At 41.2% G+C, this 21,021-nt stretch overlaps 1 protein-coding gene across 1 annotated transcript in view; it reads right to left on the bottom strand.

Annotated features, from left to right (window-relative positions):
• Positions 1 to 564: 564 nt before the first annotated feature.
• The window catches only part of LOC136882227 (uncharacterized), a 104,435-nt gene continuing 83,978 nt past the window's right edge, over positions 565 to 21,021 (bottom strand). Inside the window, exons 6-8 of the mRNA XM_067154784.2 lie at positions 20,287 to 20,531; positions 3,346 to 3,633; positions 565 to 1,967 (exon numbers count right to left, since the gene is read on the bottom strand). Coding sequence (XP_067010885.2) covers positions 1,584 to 1,967; positions 3,346 to 3,633; positions 20,287 to 20,531 — 917 coding nt within the window. The 3' untranslated portion in view covers positions 565 to 1,583. The remainder of the gene's footprint in view (positions 1,968 to 3,345; positions 3,634 to 20,286; positions 20,532 to 21,021) is intronic.

The following is a 21,021-nucleotide window of genomic DNA, read 5'->3' on the forward strand; positions in this document are numbered from 1 at the left end:
CAATAATCGGTTTAAGGAGGTATTTCCCATTCAAAATTATAAGGTCCATCTATTCCATTTTTTATTTTCTTGATAGCTTCCTTTCCTTTATTCATAGGACGTATTACGCAGCGATAACATCATAGCTTAAACGCATCTTATTTTGAAATAAAACCTAATAGAAATGCAGGGGAGAAGTGTTCCATGTTGCGTTTCTCATGAAACTTTTCCACAACTTAAGACTTTGAAATAAAGTTTCTGTTTTCCTCGTCAACATCAAGTGAATCTGACTGGGAGTACAGCGTGCAACATCCTCAACTCTTCAGTATTATTCTCATTTGTTGCATCCCAACATTTAGGTTTGCTGATTTTTCTCGCCGCATTCTCGATAATTGCTCCCATTCATGAAGATTTACTGATGCCACCTCCCTGAGTTCTTCTGGACCATCCTCTTCTGAGTTGGTGTTCAGTCTAATATCATTTTGAACCTCCAATATCGTTCGTGATGGTTGAACATCTATTCCATGTCGAATTTCTCCGTTATTTACTTTTCTCGCAGCATTAGCCGACAACAGAGTCTCTAGCTTCACAGAATGTGTATGTTTATTACATTTCTATAGGGTTTCTAGACTTCAATGCTCGATGTGCTGGTGTATCCGACGTCTTAGCAATTCAGTTGAAATGTCGTAAGGACTCTGCATACAGAAAAGGCCAATCCTGAACAGGTAACTTACAGAACGCCGCAAAGAAGGCGGTGCATTAATGGGATAGTTGAAGCTAGCAGAACTAAGGCAACACAGGCATGAAGAAGCACAACGCGTGGTCTTCACTTAACTCAAGAATACTCTAGTTGTGTAAACAGTTTCTCAATCTATGTAAGTTCAAAGGATGATTCTTACAAATAATTTCCATACATATGATGAATATCTATTAAAATGCGGCAAGAAGTACCGGAATGAAGGCAACAACATTGTTGTTATCTTGCACTAAACGAACCTGTGAGAAAACAGGGTTAATACGGGTCCGCCTATCAATACAATTGATTGTTGTTAATTGTTAATTGTCAATACCGATCTAAGAGAAACCGAAAATAGTCAAGAATCAAATTGTGATCTGTGCACGAAAGTGAATGAAATGAGGAGTGCTTAATAAAGACTCTCTGCTGCTGCTTGTTTAAAGGGGACGTCATCGGCCCTAAACCGATTATGAAGTGCTTCGTCCCGGAAATTCAATATGTTTGACGAAGAAAATAAATGTGGCTGCAATGCGGAGAATTAATTTCCTGCCGTTAACAATATTTGTACGAGAGCAAAACTAGCGATCCACAACGTGGTATCTTACTACAGAGTTGCATATCCTTTGTCAAACTTTCTGTGCAATGAGCTGTATTGTTAGTGGATCAACGAAAAGTGATATGGGCCGCTTCAGGTACGGTACCTTTTCCACTTGTATTTCACTTTAAAAGATCGAGTACCTCCTGCTAAAGCACTACCCATATATGATTTTAACAATAGGAGCTTAACTGCAAAGATTGAAGTATTCATGAAAATTATTTTCGGCAACTTAGAGGCGGAAACCTTTCATGATGAATGTGTCATAAATGACTAATCACGCGTGCGAACGGAGGAGACAGAACTAGGCGGAGAGCATCTTGGTTTCTTGGGAATAAAACTACGTATAACTATGAAGAGCCCTACAATGAAGAGCAAGAAGATGCCAGCAGAGATACCGCTCAAGTAAGCGATCATCTCGTAAAACTCGAGATCTTCATCTGAGGTGGATACGGTATCCAAAACAACGTCGTCATTGGCGTTGTTGTTGTTGTTGTTGTTGTTCTGTTCTGACACTGTCTTGGTAGCGGGCGCACGAGCTGTAACAACGCCATTCCAGCAGACTACTTCACTGCTGTTGACATCTGCCGTAACTGATGCTAGCAAAGAGATTTCTTCTGAAGTCAAATCTAACTTCCCTGCGTCAAGACGGCCAACCTGTGAACACAAGCCAAAGGGAGATGCATAACTTCTATCAGGAATTTTGAATTTTTTATCGATCAACCTTTGATCAAGTTATAAATTAATTTGGAAGGGTAATCTAATTAGCGTTGATTCAAATGGCGCGCGCTAAGTACAATTCTGCGCGATAGACCAGCTTGGAAATGTGATGACACCACAGCATAGTCCGGCTCCATGGCTAAATGGTTAGCGTGCTGGCCTTTGGCCATAGGGGTCCCGGGTTCTATTCCCGGCAGGGTCGGGAATTGTAACCATAGTTGGTGAATTTCGTTGACACGGGGGCTGGGTGTATGTGTCGTCTTCATCATCATTCATCCTCATCACGACGCGCAGGTCACTTACGGGCGAGCCGAACATGTCCTCAGACACTCCCGGCACTAAAAGCCATACGCCACAGCATGGAAGCGTGATGGTACACAATATTTCCTCTAAAATCTCACTTTTCAAACATCCTTATTCCGGGGAGGTGTTCGATATTGAATTGCAGTATTTTGTGTTGGAACTTTATACTATACTAATATTAATTGACTGACATAAATAAAATTACTATTGTCGCTTTCCATCTACTTTCAATTTTCATAAAAATGTGATGGAAAAGAAAATTCTGCAAAATGTTCAGTTTGTTTTAAAATAATTTAAAACATAGAAGCATCTAGGAGGGATAAGAAGAAGGCAGATTAACACCTTCAAAAGGCTTAATATAAGTTTTGTACTCAAAATTCAGGAATATGTTTTGATACCTGCAATAGTTTTTGAGTTATGATTTAAAAGACAAGACAAATACTTAACATGTCAGTGTATGTGAACAAACATTTCCCGCAAATTACAGATTCAAGAACCGTTTTCCGGTTAACACGGAAACTATCTACTAAAACCTGTCACATTTTGAGCATATTCTACCTACAATACGAGGCAAAATCACTCCCTTATGTTGAAAACTTTTTCAGATTTAAAAAAAACTGTTGTGAAGATTGTGAAAAATCAGTTCACTGTTTAAACATTAAATGAAAAATATTATACATTGAGCCATGCAGTTGACAGAGCAGTATATTTTAATCTCCAGATCTATCAACAAATTAAAAAAGAATGCACAAAAATGTTCACAAAAGTAAAATTAACGGTGAAACTGTGAACCCTTGCATCGTGAACAGCCGCCTTTCGGATATTACAATAGCATTTTAAATAAGGCATAGAATAAATTCAGCTTTAACCGTGCACTAATTTTATTAATGTGAACGATATACTAACAAAGGAAAAATGTTTAATATTATCAAAATTTTAGTACGTACTATTCGCTTAAATTAAAAAGTACAGATCACTTTACTTGACCAACTCTGGACAAAAGATAAGCTACCTGAGTAATTTTCTCCGCTACGGACATCTTGAGGAAAATCTCTGCTTTGGATGGTATCTCCATCCTAAACCTGATTCTCTTGGAGGCTGGATCACTGCTGTTGTCTGGGGTCATCGCGACCGATAGCAGGTTGCGCCACTGGTCAGGGGAGATGACGCTGAGCATCGAGCAGGCGCCGGGGCGTCCCTGACAGCGAGCCTGACGTACAACGGTAAGCGCCGAACCGTACAACCTGACTGCATGAGCCATTGGTGTCACCGTCGGGTCTTGAACATCAGCGAACAGGCTCTGGAAACAAAGCACACAATTACTTTGACAGAGAAGTGAAAGGGGAGAGGCCGACGAATCGGTGGAGGTCAGCATGAGAAATGTCAAGTGGAGGACATAGAGGAACTTTGACGGGCAGTGGCGAGCGGTTGTACACTAGATGGTGATAACGGGGGACATTTCAGAAAATCCGATGATAACGAACTTATTCACATCGAAAATCAAATTATGCTACCTTATAGCGAAAGATTAACTGTACCAAAATACTTGAACGAACTTGCTGTTGGGATTTCTATCGCAGCTATAGGCTAAATAAATAAATACAATCCACTGTTGTAGCTCTTCAGGCAAGCAACTAAATGTTGAAAATCTCCTAGGGACATGAGCCAGGAATTTTAGGTAAATAATAAAGTATGAGAATATATTCTTTAATTATTCTTGAAAATTACAATCGTTTCCTTAATTATCGTTATCCTGTCGATTACATTAGCAGCTTGCCTTTTCCTACCATTGCGAGCGCTAATGAGAGTCAATGCAGAGTTTCACTTAAGCCCATATAACGACATTCGGTGTGGACATTTTTCAAAAAAACAAAAAGTGATTGAGGGGACTGAACCAAGGAACACACTACAGAAAGAATTATGTAAATAATTTGGCCAGGATTTGAATCAAATAGAAGTCGAGTAAAGAAACGAGCGACTTTAGGCCGAAAGTGTTTCTTGATAGAGCGCGAAACCTTTAGACTGCAGCGTGGTCGATAACTAGCTCAGAAAGAGGATTTGAAATGTGAGACGAGAAGAAGAGAAAGACACATCTTACAACACCCAGGACTTGTTCAGTTCGTTTGTGAGGGAAAAGTTCAGCACAGGATAAGGTGGCACCTGTCCACATATTACCCAAACTATGTTATTATTATTATTACAAAGACAAAGTCACCTCCGCACAGGCCGTGAAGGCGCTTCGAGGAGTGCAAGGTAAAGGCTTCCGCCATTGTTAACCGCGCCACGCGATGGGGTACAGTGGTTGCCCCCAGGAATTAACCTGGTACTCATTTTTGGTGTAGGCTGAGTGAACCTCAGGGCCATATGCACCCCCCGGAAGTGGAAATCTCGTTTCTTAAATTTTACGACTTCCTGACGGGGATTCGCACCCCTTCCGGGCGAACCGAGCACGACTTTACCGCCTCGGCCAAGCAGCCCCTATTATTATTATCAGTAGTAGTAGTAGTATACCTTCATTGGACGATTTTGAACATCTGTCTACAACGAACAAAAACTTCCTCACGTTTTTATATCCTTTCTTGATTTTCTGTCTCTCTTCATCCTCTCACAGAGCTCTTTTCTCATTTTATCCGTCCAGAGAGTTGCACACTTTCTGTTGTTTTCCTGAAAACCCCGAACTTTTTATCCTATTGCGCAGTGTGAGCTTGTCAACAATATCTACTTTCGTAATAGTCATTTCTCTTAAATTCTTTTCCACTTCGATGAACGAACTTGTTTGTGTTTTGCGATTTTTGACAAAATGGTCGAGAAAAAATTAGTCAGCCATTGCGGATTGATTCGCACCAAGAGACAATAAAAGAACTTGTCTTCCTGATGACATCTGATAATATTTCAGTTTGGCTATACATTTCGTTATTACTCTTTTTCACCCAAGTACTCCCAACATGTCTTCTTCTTCTTCTACTACTACTATTACTTCTTCTTATTATTATTTTTTTTTTGCTATGGGCTTTACGTCGCACCGACACAGATAGGTCTTATGGCGACGATGGGATAGGAAAGGCCTAGGATTTGGAAGGAAGCGGCCGTGGCCTTAATTATGGTACAGCCCCAGCATTTGCCTGGGGTGAAAATGGCAAACCACGGAAAACCATCTTCAGGGCTGCCGATAGTGGGATTCGAACCTACTATCTCCCGGATGCAAGCTCACAGCCGCGCGCCTCTACACGCACGGCCAACTCGCCCGGTCTTCTTCTTATTATTATTATCATTATTATTATTATTATTATTCTACTGCTACTTCCGCGCATATGTATCATTTAGGACCACGCGGAATCACCATCCTTTCCTGCTTGCCCAATAGTTCTTCATTTCCATCGATTGTTTGATTTCTGTTCCTCCGACCAGGTGCATTGTGTTGGTTTCTTCTCGTCTTCCTCAAATCCCCTTGTGTGAATAAATTTCCTCGCTACATTTCTATCCTGCAGATTCTCTACTTGCTCATACCATTTTGATCTCGTACGTTTAATTGTGTATTTGATAAGTAAGTCTGATGTTATTCGTTCTTTCCAAATGGCTTCAATATTGACTTCGTCATAGTCTCACTGTATCAGTTAATTGAGATATTTTTAAATATATTTCCGATCTGGCTTTGGGGTAATGTATTCCATTCTTAATTCTTGGCCCTAAGATTTTTCTCACAATTTTCTTTTCTTTAATCTGCAATTGTTCCTTTAAGTTTGTGTGATGTAAATTGAGCATTTCTGAAGCGTAGAGCTCCAGGCTTGAACACTGTTAAGTAGTGACTAATTTTACTGTTCCAGGACGAGCATTTCTTGTTTGTGTGTTGAAAAGTAATTTCCATTTCCTGAATTCTTGAAGCTACTTATTGCCATTTTCAGTGGTCCACTCACCTTACTACATAAATTCCTTTATTCTTGCAATTTTATCCGTATCGATGGTAAGTTCAAGTGAAGCCGTTTTGATGTTTAGTTCTTTACACATGAGATATTTTAAGTCCTATTTTTACTGCTTGCTCTTCGAGTATAGCAATCTGTGTATTATTATTATTATTATTATTATTATTATTATTATTATTATTATTATTATTATTATTATTATTATTATTATTATTATTATTATTATGAAAGCGAAGGAGAAGCCTTGATGAGTCCCTTAATGTGCGAAGTAACGAGTTCAGTGCTTTTGATAGAAACGAGTTCCACTTCTTATGAATGCATACTGTAAGTGAGCACTCCAAGGATACAATTATCACATACACAGGCTGTACTTGGAGTACATGAGGGTCACATTCACGCGCTGTCAATGACTCGTTAAAGCGTGGTAAATGTCAACATAGATTATTACCAACACCAACCAATCGTTTGCCATTCCATCACTCGGCCTTAGAGAAAGGCAAGTTTATTGTTTGTGTCTGCATTCGGCCTCCTAAATCTCGATCGGCAAGGCGGCTCTATGGAGGGTACTTTCTTCACCAGAGGAATACATTTGTATACGCCAGTCCGGAATATTTTAATACCCCGAAACAAAGGCCCGTAACAATCCTTAAAGACAGAAACAGGTTTCCAGTTCTATGTGATCTCACTGTAGATGAGATAAAAACAGAGTTGGGCATCACAAACAAATGGTGAATAAGTTAATCTGGGGAGGACAGCTCAATCAGAAAGTGATGGAGAAGTAGTGCTAATAAAAGTAGACGAGCTCTCTAGAGTAACCGAAGTGATAGATGGTACAAATTATCGCGAAGTTGTTTTCCTTTAGTCAAAAATAACTGTGATAGAAAGGAAAGTTGTAAAAGTAGCAATATTGGGCAGAACCATATGGTTGATAAGATAGGTACGAGGGAGTTTAAAAAAAGTAATTGTGTTCGATGGAAATGGTAAATAAAAATATAAACAGCCTATGGTGTGCGTTTAAGACAATTATTGAGGAAGGTGAAAACAAGTAGTCCTATGCACCTTTAAAGGTGGTAAGGAATGGTGTTATAACAGAGAAATAAGTAGATTAAAGAGGACGTGATGGTTGGAAAGAAATCGAGTTAGGAAAAGATGTAGAAGTGAGGAAAATTTGAAGAAACTTACTTAAAAACTATATATAACGAACAAGTCATGATGGCAATATTGGCACTTACATGAGTTTTAATGAAAAATGGAAGGGGATGTGTAGGTACTTTAAGGCGGAAATTATGTAAAGATAGTTGGCTATAAGGATAATGGCCACGTAGAGGAGATGACTAATACTAGCAATGTACTGAAATTTAACTATGATAACAAATAGATATACAAATATAGATAGATAGATAGATAGATAGATAGATAGATAGATAGATAGATAGATAGATTATTTTGCATGGCAATATTGGGGACACCTTTGTCCTTCTCTTACACTTATACAAAGGTTGAAAACTAGAAGAGCAGCTGAAATCGATAAGGTTTCTGGGAATATACTGAAAACTATGGATTGGGATATAGTACTTTACCTAAAGGAAGGATCTATATCAAATGACTGCCGCAGGAGCTCCTTTGTAGAAAGGCAGGGGTGATAAGCATAAAGCAGGTAATTACAGGCCAGTTAGCTTGACATGTGTTGCATGTAGCCATTCTTTCTTATTATATTAGACACATTGTGAAATTACTACCTGATTTCATAGAAGGCATTTCATATTTATGAAATATTATTCCTGTTAGGCCCAACTTGTAGGATTGCAGCAAGATATTCAGACGTCAAGTGGACTGTATCGCTGTTAACCTATCCAAGGACTTTGACAGAGTAGATCATGGTGGATTATTGACAAAAATGAGGGCTACTGGACTGGACAAAACAGTGACTAAGTGGTTGGTACTCAGAGAACTCGGAGAATTAAAGTATGTGAATTTATTTTTTAAATCCAGAAATGGTTAAGTTGGGGATTCCGCAAGGTAGTGTTACTGGACCTCTGTGTTTTCTTATCTTCTTGTTTAGTTGAGGCCCCGTGGACCACGTGGTTCCTAACTCTGGTGAGCTTTCTTCTTAGCCCAGTATTCATTCGTCTGTGCACTGTGGGTTGGTTTCCTTTCCAGGACGCGATCTGGAGAAGGTCGGATTTTCTGATCAGCATTCTAAACGTGTCCTTGTTGAATACATCCTTGGGATCAATTTTTAAAAATTCTAGGTCTTTTCGAACCAGTTCTGCCCACTTAGTATTTATCCCCTTCCTATAAAAATAGTGCACGAAGATTGTTGAGGTCAGTCTCTTGTTGTCCAGTTGACTATATGACCGTATAAAATAAGTCTTCTCTTTCTTATGGCTAATTTTATGCTCTCTAAATGTTGGTATAAAACTCTTTGTTATGGTTGATTCTGTATTCACGCCCCTCTTAATGCGATCCACGATTTTTCTCAGGATCCTTCATTCTTTCAGTTTCAGATTCCTGATTTGTTCCTTTTTGACCACGTTCAAGCATTCTGAGGCATACATGGTGTCGAAGTTTGAAGCGAAGGGAAAGGGATTTGACTTGGACTTGGAAAGCTCTCTCCAGATTGGTACATGGCTAGAGGTTATCAATTGTGCGAGGTTACTGTAAAGAACTGGAATCACATATAACGCTTTTGCGGATGATGATATGCTGTACGGGGTGAGAAGTGAGGTCGTAAGTTTGACAAAGAGGATAAGTCCTCTCGCTTTTATTTACCGTGTTGATGGGGTGACGGTACTTGGGTGACTCTTATGAAGTAATCGCATGAACGGGATTAAGGTTACAGATCTGTTCATTTGGTTATGGCAGTATTTACGGGTAAAAAGTTAAGTAAATGGCAAAACCTCAGTTACAGTATGGTTCTGCTGTATGGGGGATTTCATTTGAGGATTGGAAAATATACAAAGAAAATCAGTACGATTTGTTCTGGACGATTTCCGACAAACGAGTGGCTAAAGAAAATGTTGGGATGGGAAGACTTGAGACTAAGCGGCTATTAGTGCAGAGATGGCGTGAAATAACCTGATCGGGTCTTTAAAGGCAGGAAAGATCATAATACGAAGATAAATTTGGAATTCAAGAGGACTAACTTGGGGTTGGAACCCCACCGTCAGCTGTGCTGAGAATAGTTTTCTGTGGTTTCCCATTTTCACTTCAAGGCAAATGTCAGGGCAGTTCTTATTCATAGGGCACAGGCGATTCTTTGCGTCTCCTTACATTCACTGTCATTAATTAGCTCCACAATTGAGGTTGGCGATAGAAAGGGCATTCGTCCGTAAAAAGATGCCATATAAATTCACCTCGTCTCACCCCCGGCCCTGCGACTGAGGGGCAGACATACATGTCCGATACAGTTCCAACTTGTCTGAAGTGAAGGCAGACAGCCCTTAACGCAGGTAAGTTGCAAGTGTAAAAATAAACAGATCTTACAAAGAATCAAAGATGGAGTACATTTTCAAAAACCAAATGCAGAAATATATAAAAGAATGTCCAAAACTACAGACACAATGAAGAATACAGTTGACGAGGCACTATGAAAGAACGAACCCCAACAGAATAAAAGCTCTAGATCAAATTGATACAAAGAGACAGAGAAAGAGCTCTGCACCGAGATGAAATCACGTGGCGTTTGGGGGGTGATGAGAGAAAGACTAACCGACAAGTACGCTCTCGGCTACGGAAAGTACGTATGAAGGAATACTGGACTGAAAGAAAGAGACAACAAATGCTGTTCCGCGTCGTCCTACGTGACCCATTCGCGACGAAGAAGACGATTCCAGACAAACGAGCTGAGAAGACTTGGGAGTAAGGACACTGAGTGGTGAAGTGTGTCAACCCGCAACACAAACTTTTGTGTAGTTAGAGGAATTAGGAAGTAGACATGTTGCGCTGTTAGTTTAGTTATCATGTTTCCATGTTCTTGACTCCAAGATACTTTGAATATTTGGTTTTATATTGATTTAAACGAGCCGGCCTCATACCGCTGGGTGGAACGGGTTTTCCCTCGAGCAACACTCTCAATGTCAGTCATTAGCAACCGTCCTCTATATAACACTAATGAGAGAGAAAAATCCTTCGAAAATTAAAGGTATCGGCTAAAGCAAGACAAGGGCTACGAAGGGCGTGAAAATGAAAGAGTCTCTAGGCGCAAATGCTCTAATACCGTCGGGGTCGGAAAAGAACAAGAGTTGACCAAGGGAGGTCGGACAGGATAGATGAAAGTGAGGAGCCTGGCACAAGTAAGTGGAAACAATGCCAGGACTCAGCTAAGGGCTTCGTGTTCACCAACCCACGCTCCCAAGTTGATAACCCCTGGGCCCCTTTTAGTCGCCTCTTACGACAGGCAGGGGTACCCAGCTGTCACTGTGTTGTGAGCTACGATAGAAGAGTACTCCACATTGATGGACGGCGAGAAAAGAAGGTATTTGGTAGTCAACACCTTGCGTGCTAACTTGTCATTCGTGTCTTACAGCAAATCAATTCCCCACTGAAACTTCAGGAAGGTGAAGGTCTATTGATGAGAAGTGTGCAGAAACGTTAATTACGGTCTTTACGTTGCTAAACCTACAGTCATTATAGTCTGACATTCTGACGCCTATAAGAAAGAGGTTAGCAGTCAAGAAAAGTAGGTGTTGAAAGGAAAATAATACGGTTCATATACACTCCTCAACACTGTCTGTTAGGTCATCAGCCCAGAGGCTGGTTGCATCCTCAAATAGCACCACCAAAGGTTATAAGGAAACCCCAAAAACCAATGGCAGCACCAAAATGAGGCGTACTAGGCAACATGAGAAGTGAGGTAGTTTGCCATTGCTTTCCTCACTGGGTCAGAAAGTACTATTGTGCTGTGAGCAGCACCTTTCATAACACTCAGATGCACTACTCATGCTCCGAATGTCATTACTCAGCACTACCCATACCCCAGGAACTTCCATATTGTCACAGCCATGGATGAGACTGGGACTTGGGTGGAAGCTACACTTTACTCTGGCCTGTGCCAAGAGATGGATGCATCCGTCAAGAAATGGCAGCAGGCAAAAAGGATACATACAAGCTATATTTCTATGTGGCAACCCGTAATTGCGGGAAGTCCTTTCGTTCAAGAGAAAGGCCTTGCTCATGTACGCACATTTACGAGCACAAATAACTTTATTTAAAGTAGAAGACACGAAGTAAACTTGGAGTATTCCAGCAGATATCAGGACGTTGTATGGCGAATGAGCTATGTAAGGTCCTAGGAAACTACTGGCAAAATGAGTGCAATTGGACTAGAGAAAAAGATTGGGTGGCTACATTTCTATAAAATAAAGCTCAATTAGAGTAGATGAGTAATTATCTCATCCTGTAGTCATTAAGAGAGGAATTACTCAGCTTGTATTATTAGACCTTTATATTTTCTTATAGATATAAGACATGAGTAAGGAACTGGAATCAGAGATTATGTTATTCTATGCAGAGTGAAAAATGAGTTACAAGATTGTGAGCAACTGCAAAAAGATCTCAACAACGTTGCGCGATGGACAGCAGGAAATGGTGTGATGGAAAACGGGGATGTGAGTTTCACTAATACGAAAAGTAAGATCTCACATAGACGGGATCGTTAATAAAGCGTTGTAGTAAGGATGTAAAGGAGAGTATCCGCAGTAAGTATATGATATGACCCCAACTAGTGTATGGAACCGTTCACCAGGATTGCTTGATTCGAGAACTGGAAAAATCCAAAGAAAAGCAGCTCGACTTTTTTTGGGTAATTTCCGACAAAAGAATAGCGTTACGATTATGTTGGAAAGTTTAGGCTGGTAAGACTTAGCAGAAAGGAGGCGAACTGCTCGACTAAGTGGTATGTTCCGAGCCGTCACTGGATCAGTGGTAGAGTGTCGGCCTCCGGATCCCAAGATAGCGGGTTCAAACCCGACAGAGGTAGTCGGATTTTTGAAGAGCGGAAAAAAGGCCATTCGACACTCCATGTCGTACGATATCGCCATGTAAAAGATCTCTGGTGACACATTTGGTGTTTACCCGACAAAATTCATTAAATCTCAGCCATAGACGCCCAAGAGAGTTTCGGTTTACTCGGTCTGCCATCTAGTGGGGGCCTAGAGTAAAACGGAACGTCGAAATTGACGAGCAGACAGCCAGATGGCGTCACATTGAAATGTCTGCACACGGTAGCTGAGGCCATACGATTAATTTTATTATTACTGGAGAGATGGCGCTAAATGGCATCAGTAGAGGAATAAGTTTGAGTGGTGTTTTTAAAAGTAGGAAATGTATGAAGATAAAGTGGGAATTCAAGAGGACAAATTGGGGCAAACATTAGTTTATAAGAAGGGGAGTTAGGGTTTGGGATAATTTACCAAGGGGATTCTTCATTAAATTTCCAGTTTCTTTGAAATTATTTAAGAAAACTCTAGGTAAACAACAGATAGGGAAATACAAACCGGTAGTGTTGATTTTTGATTGATGAGGAGTACCCTCGTGCTCCGGCGAACTGTTCTAATTAGTTCCTTCACGAGGGAACAGGGCTTATGCAGGTCGCGGTCTGCAGAGCCGAGAGGATTCGTCGTGCTGACCACATGACACGTCGTAAACTGCAGGCCTTCAGGGCTTTATAAAATAATGCATTTCGGTAGACAGAAGAACATAGTGGTTAGCACGGGAACTGGTATACGGCGTGTGGAATCAACGTGGCAGTAACGCGGAGACAGACTACGCTGTGGCTCCCTCATTATCTGTTCTATCGGAAGGACTAAAATGCAGGCTGGTAGTTTTCCAAAAGATTGGTCGTGTATATTTTGTGGCAGGGTAAAATCACTGTTCAGACTTCGCATAAACGCCCAGACCAATCCGGGATTTAGAAATAATATTGACCCTATCGAAGAACAGACATAAAGTGTGGTAGAAATATACAGAGTAGTTTCCCAGTTATAAGAACTCAACAAACGCACGAGCAGACGAGTCGACAATAAAGCTGAAAAAAAAATTCCGCTCCAACTTAGACTGAAAAACCGTCCGTTAATGATATCTCCCTTATTAATCCTCGTATCGAAATGATGCACTTGAGAAAAGAGTTTTAGAAATTGATTTCCATTAAGTTTGATTGTGCATATTGTGCCGGAGTGCAAAATGACGGTTTCGATTTCGCATAAATCCCCAGTCAACTCAGACATTTAGAAACAATATTGGCCCTAAAACCTCTTCAAGGGCACAAGGACAGGTCGATTCTAAATATGGACTTCGGTAGAAATACATCCAGTAGTTTTCAAGTTATAAGAACTCAAACAAAGAAACAAACGGATAAGTGAATGAAACTTTCGGGAAAATAACCAATGTACAGACACACGGTCTTTACGATTTTAATTATGTAGGTGTGATCGAGACACGAGAGATACGACCACATCACGGAGATCTGTGAGATCAGAAGAGCTCGAGAAAAGACGCTTGAAGAAAACATTTTCTCCGCTCGGTAGAAAAGCACAGAGAGCTCGTGCTTCTGTTCGTCTAACGGAGTGACGCTCTTGATTTTCCAGGTAGGCGGCTCACCGAGGCACCAACTGATCTGTTTCTCTGCCTTGCCTGATGTGAGATCCTCCCTCCACATTAGAACGTGTTGTTTAGCCAACAGACTGCTTGCAGTCGTCGGGAGTTTGATGATTTATAGCAAGAGAGTGAATCTCCTACTATTTCTTCATTGGAATTTTGAAGAAAATAAGAAACAATTTATGTCCACAATTCTAACCCAGAGAAATTATAATTTTATTAAAAAGGACGGCTACATACTACATGACTCTGTCGGCCCTGTAATGAACACAGTCTCTATCTTGAGCCCACTCACTATTTAGTAACAATAATTGCCATTTACGGTTTTCATTCTACATTGTTATCGTTCTGAAAAAGGTCTTGGTTGCGTCAGCATTTAGACTCAAAACAATATTATGTGGTGAAGGTCTACATTTTACCGCGACACTTGATATTGTGAACACAGCTGCGGGACCTAACCGCAGGGAGGACAATTGAAATACGGTATTCATTTGGAGGAAACCACAGACCACAGCGCAACCTGTTTCTCTAACTTCACATACCTGGGAAATAACATCCCAAAGGACACAAATGACCAGTCATGTTGGAGCCCCAGGCTCTCTCAAATGGGAAGCATGGGTTGGCTGAGTCCTGGCATTGCTTCCACTTACTTGTGAGAGGCTCCTCACTTTCATCTATCCTGTCCGACCTCCCTTGGTCAAGTCTTGCTTTTCCCGATCCCGACGGCATTAGAGTATTCGAGGCCTAGAGTATCTTTCATTTTCACGCCCTCCGTGGTCCTTGTCTTTTTTGCCGATACCTTCATTTTTCGAAGTGTCGGATCCCTACCACTTTTTCTCCGATTATTGATATATAGAGGATGGCTGGCTAGTTGTACTTCCTGTTAAAACAATAATCACCACCACCACCACTACCCGACAAAATTCAATAAACCTCAGCCATGGACGCCCAAGAGAAATTCGGTTTACTATTGGGTCTAGAGTACAACGGGACGTCGAAAGTGACGAGCAAGTATCATTACAAGAGCTAAAGAGACGATTCCAATGAAGAAGAATACGAAACACCCTTGGTGGGACTCTGCATGTGAAGAAGCACTGGAAAAGCGGAAGAGAGCCTTTCAGAAATATAACTGTAAGAAGTGACTCGAGGCTCAACAACACTATCTTCAGACAAGGAAGGAAACGTCAAAAGTAATCAGGCGAACGAAGAGGAGATACATGAAGGACCAACTGGAATCTATAGAAAAAGATTTCCAAGATCACAATATGCGAGACTTCTACAGGACTTTCGCAGGAAGAATCCGTGGATACACCCCACAGAATTTATGCTTCCGAAAACAAGACGGAAAACTCACGCTGTCTAACCAGGATAATTGTAAGGAGTTGACTCGATATTTCTCTGAATTACTGAATTGCCAGAAGCCAACATTACGATGGCCCAAAGAAACTCCTGTACACGTAAACCCTGAATCTCCACCACCTACCAAAGAAGAAATCCAGAGACACGTCTTCAGACTCAAAAATAACAGGGCGCCTGGAGAAGATGGCATAGTTGCAGAACTATTAAAGAACATAGGCCCAAATACGCTTGAGGAGCTCACACTAATAATCATGGACATCTGAGAAGAAGAAAAGCTACCTGAAGAATGGAAATGTGCACTTATCCACCCGGTACACAAGAAAGGTGACAAAACCGATGTAAATAACTACAGAGGGAATTCTCCCGTTCAAGTCACCTACAAGATGCTCTCCGCGTGTCTTCTTCAAAGAGTACAAGAACAGCTTGAATACAAAATTGGAGAATATCAAGCCGGTTTCCGACCTGGGCGGTCCTGTGTTGAACAAATTTTTAACTTGAAGACGATATTGAAATATAGAGCAACCCGAAACTCCCCGATTATTTGTAGTTTCGTCGACTTCAAGAAAGCGTACGATTCGGTCGATCGACAGTCTCTCTTTAACATCTTAGAAGAACAAGGGCTTGACCCAAAGACATTGAGACTCGTCAAGGAAACACTCACGGACACAAAGTCAAAAGTTAAATTCATGGGTGAAGTATCGGAGCCCTTTGCCATTAAGACCGGCGTGCGACAGGGTGACTGCTTTTCAATCTTGTTCTAGACAAAGTCATTCGGGAATGGGAGAAGGAATTAAAAGTTCAGAAGCACTGGAAACCCATTCAACTTGGCCGAAAGAACGATGACATTAAGGTCAGTTGTTTAACTTTCGCAGACGACCTAGCGATACTAACAGACAGTGAAATTTCAGCGATCAAACAGATTGAAATCCTCAAGGAATGCGCTGAGAAAACTGGACTTAAAATTTCATTCGAGAAGACCAAGTTTATTTGCACTAAATTCGACATTCAGGAATTACAAACAAAATATGGACACATCAAACGAGTTCCATACTTTAAATATCTCGGTGAGATCCTAGAACCAACAGGGTTGGAAAAGGAAGCACAGAAAGTTCGATTACAAAAACTCAAAAGAGCATATTGGAGAACCCGTGACATCTACAAGAAGAAGTGCATGTCCATACATACAAAAATCAAACATTATAATACGGTGATTAAACCTGAAGTGCTGTATGCAAGTGAAATCTTGGTTCTTAATAATAAAGGTGATCTGGAAAACATCTTGAAGGAGGAAAGGAAGATCTTGGGGAAAATTCTGGGCCCAGATAAAAAGGAAGAAGGGTATAGGCTCAAATCACGCAAAGCTACGGAAAGACTGTCCAACCTTGCCGCAGACGTCAGGAAACGAAGACTGAAATTCTATGGACACGTTCACAGACTATCGTCTTCAAGGCTAACCCACAAGATTTTGACATACACCGAAAAACTGAAGAACGTACCATGGATACAAGATGTCAAAACTGATCTGGAAAAGGCCCAGATAGAACCATCAGAAATAGTGGACAGAAACATTTACCGTCACAAGATACATAGATGGGTAGTAAAGCCAGAGAATGAAGTCCCTAAAAGATCAGGGACTAAGTGGCCAGAAGAAAGAAAACAGGCACACAGCGAAAGAATGAAAGCAATATGCTCTGTTAGAAAGGCGAATCATAAATGTAATGCGTGATCCACCAGGGTCCATACGCAAATAATTTATTATTATTATTATTATTATTATTATTATTATTATTATTATTATTATTATTATTATTATTATTATTATTATTATTGTATGTATGTTGGGTATTCATCCCGAAGGCTGGTTTGATCCTCTGCAGCTCCGCCAACAGCTGTCATAAACAGCCTAGGTGTCACTGAAGAGGCGTACGAGGAAAATGAGGAGTGAGGTAGTTTCCCGTCGCTTTCCTCACTGAGCCAGAAGTTGCTATTACATATCAGTCTACCAAGCCCACTGAAATGCGTGCACCAACCGACCCTATGAGCGATATTTTCACACCATTCATAGCAGGGACTGGCTACATAAGGAATGGTATTACTAGCATCGCTCATACCTCAGTCACTTTCACATTGTCGAAGCCAAGGATAAGACTGAGACAGCTCAATGAAAGTAACAAATTTGATATAGCCCATACCAGAAGACGTAGTGCACTGTAAACACCACATCTCGCTAGCAAAGGTATTTATTATTATTACAGAAATGTAAAAATATGTGAAAGTGGACATCTATGACCAAAGTATCCTTAAATACTTATTTTTCATAATAATGCAATTATTTCAACGTCTTTGTGTTGTCTATATTGTAAATATCTAAATACGCCAAAAATTTAAATTTCATTTCTTTTTTCACCCGTAGCTGGATCTTTCTTACTGTAACAACAATAACCACCACCAAGTACTCGTATTTTACGACCATAGACCACCTGAAGGCTCTGGCCGTCATTGAAGTGATCACCCACACCAAGAAGTCACTTACGTGCTGAATTGTGTTCACTGGAACTTAATAAGCATAGACGTTTATAAGCTCCAAGATGTATCGTGTGATACAACAGACTTTCTTTTTAACTTCCTCTGCAACCGGAGAGAATACAAATTAAAGAGGTCCATCCCGACACGCGAACATCGCTTACCGTAATTACAGAGCGGGATTTTCAGGCTTCCTGCGGCAAAGTAGCATCCATATGTTCTAAACCAGCTGCTATTACTTGGTACACTATCTTCATTTTTATAGAGCACGAACGGAAACAGCTCAGACACCATTACATTGGTCCTTATGGTGGCCATGATCGGTAGGGCGTTCATTCTCTATGATTAGTCGGTTCGAGTCCCATCAGAATCTTGGCTCACAGCGTAGGAAAGGTGGTGATATAAAAACTGTAACCACTAAATTGCATGCCAAAAGTCGGTATTTCATTTCGAGTAAGCCCCGGAGGCGACCACGGGGCCCTTATCTTCCACGTTCTTGTCCCCGTGTTGGTGGGGACGGTAAAATCACTCCCACGCTATCCCCTGCCTAGCGAAAGAGGCGACTAAAAAGGACCCCAGAGGAGCGTGGGTTGGCGACCACGGGGCCCTTAGTTCAGTCCCGGCATTGCCTCTACATACTTGTGCCAGGCTCGTCGCTTTTATCTATCCTGTCCGACCTCCCGTGGTTAACTCTTGTTCTTTTCCGACCCCGACGCTATTACTGTAGGTTTCCGTGGCCTAGGGAGTCTTTAATTTTCACATCCTTCGTGGTCCTTGTCTTTCTTTGGCCCATACCTTCCTTTTTTCGAAGTGTCGGATCGCTTCCAACTTTTTCTCTCTGATTAGTGTGGATGGTTGCCTAGTTGTACTTTCTCTTAAAACAGTAATCACCACCACCACCTCGAACTTAATGCCACAGCCACTTCCTTCCCTCTTCCTTGCCTACCCTTCCCAATCTTCCCATCCCCCTACAAGGCCTTATTCAGCATAACAGGTGAAGCCACCTCGGCGAGGTACTGGTCCTCCTCCCCAATTTAATTCCCGACCTAACGTCTCGCTGAGTCTGGGGGAAAATCAATTATCAGTTATCTAAACTGAGGGCAGTCGCCGAGATGGCAGATTTCAAAGAAGTTGGAATTTTAATGAACATCTCCCTCGGTAAGTTATCGCATTCCGTAACTCCTCTTCCTATAAATGATTATTTGCCCCAAATTGTGCTCTTAAATTCCAACTTTATCTTTATATCTTTGCTTCTTTTAAAAGCTCCACTCAAACTTATTCTTCTACTAACATCCTTCTCTCCACTGACAGGAGGTGCTAGTCTTGCAACCATCCAACACAAATGGTATCGCGTGATCTTGGTGAGGGTCCTCCTGTCAGCCAGATTCTAGGCCGTGCTCCGGTACGAATTACCAGTCGCTGTTATATAATTAAACCGGCTGAAAGATACGTGGGAAAGAGCCGCCAACTTCATAATGCTGGTGTTATGGCCGAGGATAAATGCGTTTGTTTCATCAACAAGGAAGAAAACAAGGGAAATTCCTCGAAAACTGAATCTCATAATGTCAAAATCCAACAATCTAAATAGCCAATAAGAAGTTTAAAATAAGGTTTTATCATTTACAAATCGGTACCTAAACAAAGTCTCCATGTTCAACAAACTTTGTTTGTAAACTATCTAAGTTTTCAAATTTTTAGCAAAAGTTACGTGTATGTCATCCTTTTGGAGATGTGTTGATGACCTAACAAGCACTATTATGATAAATAAAATGCCATAAAATAAGTAAAAACAATCAGTAATTGTGTTAAGTGTGTAACAAGTAATGTATCACAGCTCTTGTTTTAGCTGGAACTGTGGGAACACTTGTTGTTCTGCCCTCGCTACGGCTTTCTCGTTTAATGTGTTGTTCTACAACACCGTACAATTTACAAATTAAAATCCCCTGTGGGTGGGGGCGGTACAATAACACCCACAGGCATTCTTAACTTGAGGGCGTGGTTTGGCGACCACGGGCGTCTTAGCTGACACCTGTTATTGCTTCCACTTACTCACTTATCCGAACTCTCTTGGTCAACTCTTGTTCTTTTCCGAGTGCACTCGAGACCTAGGGAGTCCTTCATGGTCCTTTTCTTTCTTTGGCCAATACCTTCAATTCTTGAAGTACCGGATCCCTTCCATATGATATAGAGGATGGTTGCATACTTGTACTTCCTCTAAAAACAATAATCACTTCACCACTGTTGACAACCCTGAAGATGGTTTTGCGTGGTTTCCCTAATTCACACCAGGCAAACGCTGAGACTGTATCAAGTCCACGGCCGCTTCCTTTCCCATCCGATCGTCGCCATAAGAGCTGTGTCCACGAGCGTTGGAGTTGCAGACGGCTCTTTCCTCTCACCTCTTCGTGGTAGTTCGTGAGTCAGTTCTGATGCGCTGAATGCTACTCGTCATCAGTTTGAGTTTCATATTTATGATCATTTGATTTCCTTTTTTCAGAAACCTTAGCTGTAACAGCTGATAAGCAAATCGATAAAAATGATCAGCTTTGCTGTACCTTGACGTCGCCGGTAGTCGACATGACGTGCTGCTCCCAGAGCGCGCTGTCCAAGTGGTTCCTGCCCGCAGTGTACTGCAGCACCACGACGGGGGCAGCCACTGGCAGGTACGTGAGCTCGGGCAGCAGCCCCGTGGTGCCCGCCACCACCAAGTAGGCTGGCGCAGAGTGCTCGGACTGCCTCAGGAACTGTGACACTGGCAGCGACGAGCCGGCCACGATCACCACCGGACTCTCCTCTTCACCTGCAAACAGTGAGTCGCTGCTTTCTCATTTTGACAGTTTAAAGAATCAAATCAAAATACACTGGTTGGTCATATTATTAGGGCCACTAGGTAAAAATTGAAAAATTTATGTTTGGATCATTATTCTCGTGTAAGTATTGATGATGATGCTTGTTGTTTTAAGGGGCCTAACATCGAAGGTCATCGGCCCCGTGTAAGTATTTACTTATTGCTTATTTTTATGGTTGGATGCAATTAAAAACACATTTCTGTAGTTAAATCAACAATCAACCCTACATTAAAAAGCCTAATAATGAAAACTCTGGTCAAGAATTGCAAAAAGTGCCAATTATGTTACAATTCCTTGCTGCATGTTGTTGCAGTAACACACGTGATTTATTGTTGATTTGTGTCCTTGCATCTCTCGTGCGAATTATGCTCTCTATGTGATACAGTGAAGTTACAAGAGCAGAACACAGTTAATTATGGTTCAGTATATACTTAAAAATAC

This window comes from Anabrus simplex, chromosome 10 (assembly GCF_040414725.1).
Source record: "Anabrus simplex isolate iqAnaSimp1 chromosome 10, ASM4041472v1, whole genome shotgun sequence".
NCBI classification, from domain to species: domain Eukaryota; kingdom Metazoa; phylum Arthropoda; class Insecta; order Orthoptera; family Tettigoniidae; genus Anabrus; species Anabrus simplex.